The sequence below is a fragment of the Rhododendron vialii genome, chromosome 8a, assembly GCF_030253575.1.
Source record: "Rhododendron vialii isolate Sample 1 chromosome 8a, ASM3025357v1".
NCBI lineage: Eukaryota > Viridiplantae > Streptophyta > Magnoliopsida > Ericales > Ericaceae > Rhododendron > Rhododendron vialii.
In genome coordinates this window covers 3,287,699-3,295,383 of record NC_080564.1, presented here as the reverse complement: position 1 = coordinate 3,295,383, position 7,685 = coordinate 3,287,699, and the positions used below count along the sequence as shown (strand labels likewise).

The 7,685-nt window shown below is 38.6% G+C and overlaps 1 protein-coding gene across 1 annotated transcript; it reads right to left on the bottom strand.

The window, feature by feature from the left end:
• Positions 1–6,855: 6,855 nt before the first annotated feature.
• LOC131336307 (protein FD-like) lies at positions 6,856–7,425 on the bottom strand. The gene has a single exon (XM_058372094.1). The coding sequence runs from the start codon at positions 7,360–7,362 to the stop codon at positions 6,856–6,858; it is 507 nt and encodes a 168-aa protein (XP_058228077.1). The 5' UTR covers positions 7,363–7,425.
• Between the last annotated feature and the right edge of the window lie 260 nt (positions 7,426–7,685).

Here is a 7,685-nt window from a genome sequence, read left to right as displayed (position 1 = left end):
TTTAATCAAAGTTACAATTATAGTGTTTGTTCTTATGTGTATATGCAGAGTTCGGCTGCTCTTGTTTTTTTGGTAGTTGAGTTAGGCTGCTCTAAGTGTAGGGCTCGATTGGTTTTTTCGGCCCAAGATTTGAGACAGACTTGGCCCGTGCAAATTAACTTATTTAGCCGGAAAGTCCCCAAGCGTAAGACTCGATTGATTTTTCCGGCCCAAGATTTGAGATAAGTGCAGAAGTCAGGCTTGGCCCGTGCATTTTTTTATTTTATTTTGTCAATCGCTATGAGGTGATAGGGTATGGAGTGCTTAAATTCGCAGCGATAAGGCTCGAACCCATAAATTTATCAGGTAAGAGAGTGTCATAACCACTAAAGAGAAAAATCAAGATGGTGAATCATTTTAAAGTAATTATATGGTCAACTTCTCAATGTTTTAATGACATATTTCTTCAGCTGTTCTAAATCGTCTCGTGTTTTGCTTGATTAAAGCTCAATATTTAAGTTCGGCTCATCGCATAAACAAGCTTACCCTAAACACATTTCCAGAACTCGTTAAATTTTCAAACCAAACTTATTAATTAACCGCGTGATCGACTCTTTCAGCTTGTTTATCACCCCTTATGTTCCCCAATATTTAACATCAAAGTTCTTGTGAAACCCAGTTCGACACTGTCCCATGACTAGATCAAATTACTAAAATTACTTGAACAGCTTTACCCAATAGAGGCCAAATCTTTAGTTCAAAAGCATGGCATACATAAGAAATGCGTCAAATTGGCAAGTTAGTGTAATGCTAATTTAGTATAAAAGTAGTATAAACTAAGCTACTCGAGGTTAAAATTCGTATTCTACTCGTTGCAATGTTGTTCAAGCCTTCAAGATCAGTTTATTAGTGTTTGAATATATATTTTTAAAACTCGTTAAATTTTCAAGCTAAATTTCGAAAATCTATTATTGCTCGGTAAGCGTATAGTGTTTAAAATAATTCAAGTTACCCGATCTCCGCTCTTGACCGCTCGATTGAAACAACACGTTTGTAATCGACTTGCCTCCCAAAAATTAAACTAAGTTTAAATATATTCTTAAAGTTCATTAAAGTTTCAAACTAAATTTGACCAACTTACTGCATGCCAAGTTGTTTAAGATAAGAGCCCTGCTAAAGAATTCAAAGACGGATCTAAAGGTTGGCTTATGGGGGCAGGCCAACCTATTTGGAAAAGTCCATAATTATTTAGTATTATTTTTTAAATTTTAAAGGGGAGTGATATCCACCTTCTCTTTTTTGTATTTTAATGTTAAAAATGTAGTATGTAAAAAGTGTGGATATAAAAAATGAGAGTGTAAAAATCATTTTCCATTTTAAACCTACATGGTTGAGGTAAGGGCATTGAGAAATGTTTACTTTTTGACGTTTTAGTTGTTTTATTTTTGTTAGAAGCACCTAGATATTGTTGTTTTTATCGAGTATTATTATTTATTTGATATAAATGTTTTAGATTTCTAAACCTTCAAATTTCGTAATCTCCTTTTCATGTCGTTTGCTCTCTGATATATAAAATTCTCATTCCGTCCTGTGATTTTAATTACGTATTATGAATACGAAAAAGGACTTGCTGAATTAGGACCACTGCGAGGGAAGAATAATTGGTTTGACCATTTTCCACACCATATATATCTAGGCTTTGCCCTGCGTGACAGGATTGTGGTTCAATTGAATCATGGAATCCAGCAAAAAGGCAAACAAACCCACACTGTGTGCGGGCGGAACAGTCATAGGTTCAACTTTCAAGCAGTAGAAACAGCCTCTCCGTTGGAGGAAGTAAGGCTGCGTACATCCAAACCCTTTTCTGGGTCATGCATAGCGGGAGCCTATAGTTTTCTTAAACTCATAAGTCATAAAACTATATATGTTAGAGAAAAATGCAAAACAGGGAGACACATTCCTGTTTTGTAGCCTTCGACTGAGCGGCCGACTCCCTGTTCTTAATCATCCGCTTATTTCTCTGGTCGCCGGAGCTACTATTTTCCGCTTCCTGGTACCTTTTCCGTCCAAAATCCGGCAAGCTCGAACAAGACGAAGCCAAGCCATCAAAAGGTTCTACGTTCAAAGAGTCAGGCCCATTTAGGAACCCGGGTGGGGGCTGGTAAAACGGGTTTGATCCAAGAGGGAAGCTGAATTATGATTGTTCATTTTTGGTGATAATTGATGTGTACCCTCTGCAAAATCAATAATATTGTCAAATCCATTATTTGAGCGGGCAAACAAAATTGCATTGGTATTATACCTTCACAGGGTCGAAATCCAAATACAATCCCACTCGAAAGAGCCTCTAAAACCACAGTTGGAAATTCAGAACTCCAAAAAAAAAAAATATTACTAACAAAAGTTGTTTCTTGAGCTGAATTCTACATCGGTAAGTTGATCGACTCTTTAGTCTTTTCATCAAGAGTTCTTGATTTATAAAACAACATCCAAGTCACACCGATATAAGACCACACAAGTCTGAAAGCACACATCCGTTTTACTAAGGTTCTTATTTTTTAAGTATTTATTTTTCGCTTTACGAAATAAGTCATTTTCTCTCATACTATATCACTTTTTAATTCAACAAAGAAGTACTTATTTGAAACATAAGAAATGCTCCGTATAGACTAATCCAAAGAAATTAATAACTCCTGAGATATTTCAAACATAAGAACAAATTCCTAAGTCTCAGATCACTAAGCCAACCACTTGAAGTTACAATTTACAGCGTTTGTTCTTATGTGTATATGCAGAGCTCAGCTGCTTTTTTATCCAAACACTTTGGAACGGTCACGATTGGCTCTGTAAACATGTGAAGAAGTTTTTCTCATAAGAGAATTTGTCCAATTCAATCACACCTACGGACATGTGAAAAAATTGTGTTTGAAGGCTCCTTTTGTTTTGACGTAAAATATTCTACAATATAAAATATTTACTCCCTCTGTCCCGAATTGTTTGTCCGGTCCGCAAAACGAGGACTCAAAAATAATGCACTTCTTTCAAGAAAAAATTCAATCTTTTTTCATAAATTAAAAGAACTCATCAATATCTAATGAATTGTTGAAAAAAATTTAATTTTTCCTTACAAAAACTATATTATTTTTACATCCTCGTTTTGCGGACCGGACAAATATTATGGGACGGAGGGAGTATCATGTATAATATTTTTCGTAACAAATAATCGTGTTTTTTATTTCCTTGTGTTTGGTTAGTAGTTGGAACATATTTTACATAACCAAAAAAACCCCTGAAACGCGGTATAAGACGACATACCGGATGTAGTTCCTAATTCTTGGATCCAGGATGGGCCATGTATGTTTGCCTTTTGTCCAAACACCGTCAATGTAAGAAGAGATTTTCTTTTTCTTTTTATTCGATGGACAGACACGGGGTGTCCGGATAAACTCACATATTTTGACTAATTTTCTCTCTGATCCGGTCAAAACAGGCCATTCACACCGGAACAAAGGTATTCTCAAGAAATTACCCCACCTTTTAGCATTCTCTGCTGGTCTTTTCCTTAAAACAACGACCCATCAAAAGTTTACAACCCATAAGTTTCTCCTCTCTCTCTTTCTCCTCTCTCTCTCTCTCTCTCTCTCTGGTAAAGAAAGACGCATTAATAAGTACTAAGAGTTTTACGGTTATAGGGGTAAACAACCCCAGTCAAATCCACACAGAAACCATTAGCTAATGTACAACTAGGAACGCTATGATTAACATAGAAATCTCCAACCGAAACCGGCACATCTTTTGTCAATGCATCTGCACATTGATTTGCTTCTCTCTCTCTAAATGACATTTCTCAAAATGGTGCTGTTGATGACCGATGGAGCCCGTGTTTCTTCGGAACTTGAGAAGCTGCAGGTAAATATGACTGAAACACACACACAAAAGAAGGACTGGAAGTGATTAAAAAAAGATTTGAAATGAATAAAACAGAAACCAAGTGGGTGACTACATACACTTTTTTTTTTATTATTATTATCAAGAAGAAACACATGATTTTAATTCAAGAGTGACGAACGTATAAACTAGAGGGCCGTGCCGAACTATACATGTCCTTCTGGCTCACCATCATTGTGAGTATTGTGTGCCAATGCCCAGGTCAAGAACATAATGCATTGCGTGTTTCAAAAAGTCGGCCACCTAAGTCAACTAGTATCAGCCTAGACGCTAGACGATTCAATACCTAGATTAGGCAACTAAGTAGTTAGCACTAGGTGTCCCTTTTTCCACCCGATTAGCACCTAGTGATTTTTAAATATTGGCGTGTTCTCAAAGTGGCTTGCATACATACCCCGAGATCCATCCCTTGTGGGTATTCTGTGAACACATCCAATTGTTCGGTTATCAAATTGGGTTCATAATGTAAGGGCTTAAGGGGGGCAACGACCGCAACTCTCGTGTTTAACTGTCCTTGCGCTCATTGTCCCTAAAAGTCCGTCGTTCATATATAAATTTGTCTAATAGGAAAGGTAGGAACAACCTTTCCTGCTGCTGCCTTCTGCCACCTTGAGCTTGAATTCCCTCCCGGAAGTGAATACTTAGCCAGGAATGCCAGATCCAGATCCAGCGCTGACGCTTGAGCCCACATGAAGAGTAAATAGCGAATGCAGGCAGTTTCAAAAACGGATTGTTCCAGTGGTTCGGGCGGAAGTCCAGACTTTGAGAGTACTCCTTAAGTTCTGAGGTTCGATTCCCTACAGAGTAAGTACTTTGAAGTAAGTGGGAAGCCGTGACTAGTGTGGTCGCACTAACTCCTCTGGAGGTTTGGGTTGGACAATCGTGTCCATTTTTAGGGGTCGTTCGGCTAAAAGAATAAGCCAGGCTTTGCTGGCTTCCTAAAAACGAAACATGTGTGAGACCTTGGACCAATAGAAAGCCAAATTACAGTCACACCCCTACACAAGTTCTTATCCTATATTGTATTGCAATTTATTGTGTAAGGACATTATAGTAATTTGCTGGTATAAGAAAGAGTCAAAACTATCCAAAAGCCAGCATCATTTCCCACCCTGGGTCGGCACCTTGGCTTTTTAAGCCAATAAGCGGAGAAACTTTTTGGTATCACTGGTATAACAAAGCCTGGTATCTCCCTTCACAAAAAAGTAACATGTGGCAGAGTATATTTTTTTAGGACTTCAACTATAATTATTCCACTCCAATTCACTATTCGTGCTAAAACAATTGTCTTTTTTTCCGCCTCCGTTCACAAAAAACTAACCCCCGCCCAAATTACTCCTCTGCCTATCCCAGCAGGGTGGGAATTCCGAACACGATCCGTTAATACGACACAAACACGACACGAATATGACGACCCGGCAACACAAAAATTAAATGGGACAAATACGAATTTGACTCGTGTAACTCGATAAGGACACGGTAACTGGTTAATTTTCCGGATTGACACATCAACCCAAATCAACTCGACTTGAATACGACACAACACAATTAACTGTGATTCTTTTCAATTTCCTAATTAGTATATGACTTGGTTTTTCCAAAATCATACCAGGTTAATTTGTATTGAAAAAAATCAATGAATTACTAAAATACAAGTCATGCATGTTACTTTAGAACTCATTGTAGAATATTTTTTTCTAAAAATCAAAACCAATTGAATATCTAATTTTCTAATTATTTGAGTTTCTATGCTAAAAAATTCCAAAATTAAATAAACATCATTTAGGCTGGTATTCTAATTACTTTGCAAATAAGATTTCATACAATTATAAAAGACCTATGACATAAAAAACTCATAGTATCCCATAATTATTACGCATCTCTCTCATTAGGGATAGATCATTTAGTTGAAAAAACTCAAGAGTATACCATAATTATTACTCACAGTATCATTTCATCTTTCTGCTTTCAACGGAAATTTTACTACTGTTAAATTTGACTACGGACCTTTTATTTTTTTAGAATGGTTTATGTCCTCAAGATTTATGTTTTACCTTTAAATTAAAGTTTTAAAAAAAATGGATGAGAAGAAAGCAAAGAGGTGTCGTTCAAAAAAAGAAGAAAGCAAAGATGTTAGCAGAGATAGGCACACGAGTAATTTTGGCGGAGGTAGTTTTTTGAGTATAGAGGCGGAAAAAATAATAGTGAATTGAGGAGAAATAATTACAGAAGTCTTAAAAAATTATAGTTTGCCACATGTCACTTTTTTGTGAATCGAATACCAGGTATTTAGTATACCAGTGATACCGATACCAAAAAGTTTCTCAATAAGCCTGGCTTATTTTTTTTAGCCGAAAGTGGCTTGGCTGAAGGAGTGTTCCTCCGTTGCTAAAAAGAGGGAAGGAAAAAAAAAAAAAACTCTGTTCAATCAATCTACCTGTTGTTGCTGTCTTTTTAGCCTTGCATTCTCTTCCGCCAGTTGTGCCACTTCCATCTCCAACTCATTTGTGTAAGCCTGTAAATAATAACCGCAATATAACACATCAAATAAAACCATCGTAAAAAATAAAAAAAAATTCACACAAAATCAACGAGTAATTATTCAGTCATCCTGAGCACCGTAACGGCCCAAACTTTCACCCTCAAAAACATTCCTCCGAGACCCAAGTACTAAATAGTGAACCCCACATAATACGTGATTGTGGAGAGAATAGAAACGACACGTGCCAATGCCTCCTAGCACCCAATAACTTTTCATAATAAAATTCACACTGTGTGCGGGCGGCTCGACTAGTCAGAGGTTCGAGTAGTAGAAACAGCCTGTCTGTTGGAGGGAGGGAGTAAGGCTGGTACATTCAAACCCTTTTCTGGGTCATGCATAGCGGGAGCCTATAGTTTTCTTAAACTCCTAAGTCATAAAACTATATGTTAGAGAAAAAAGCAAAACAGAGAGACACATTCCTGTTTTCTAGCCCTCGACCGAGCAGCCGACTCCCTGTTCTTAATCATCCGCTTATTTCTCTGGTCGCCGGAGCTACTATTTTCCGCTTCCTGGTACCTTTTCCGTCCAAAATCCGGCAACCTCGAACAAGACGAAGCCAACCCATCAAAAGGGTCTACGTTCATAGAGTCAGGCCCATTTGGGAACCCGGGTGGGGGCTGGTAAAACGGGTTTGATCCAAGAGGGAAGCTGAACGGGTGACCGGGGCCAGGATTCAGGCTCAGAGTGGTGGCCGGCGGCGGCGAAGGACACTCCGACGTTGTGTAGCCGCCGCCGTGGATGGTGGTTGTTTGTGGGTTGGTGCTGTTCAAGGGCCGGGTGAGAAATTCTTGAAAGGTGAGGGGAAGGAAGTTGCTGGTGCGGGACGGGTCGGGCCTGGATCCCGGGTTGTCGTGGAGGGAGGCCAGGTTTATGTCTCCCCATTCGTCTTCCATGGTATTGGCAGTTTAGAGAGAGAGAGAGAGAGGGGAGAGAGTGGTTTTGTCACATACACTGGAGAGAAAAAGGAGGCTATTTGTGAACTTCAAAACTGTCCTTGGTGTCACGTGCCTAAGGCGTGACCCCTTGAACTATGCCATGTTTGGAATGGACAAGGGATGCTATCGAGTATCTCTCTTGAGAGGGATGCTGAGGAGTCGATCCAGGTGTTGAAAATATGGACACTCAGCCCCAAGGGTTTGAGGCCGTTAAGGGTGTTTGTAGTTTAGGACTATGTACAACATTTAAACCTTCGTAGACTAATTTATTCACTATCCCC

Bases quoted from the DNA above. Each gene is read 5' to 3' on its own strand.
- LOC131336307 (XM_058372094.1), bottom strand. From the start codon at position 7,362: ATGGAAGACGAATGGGGAGACATAAACCTGGCCTCCCTCCACGACAAC.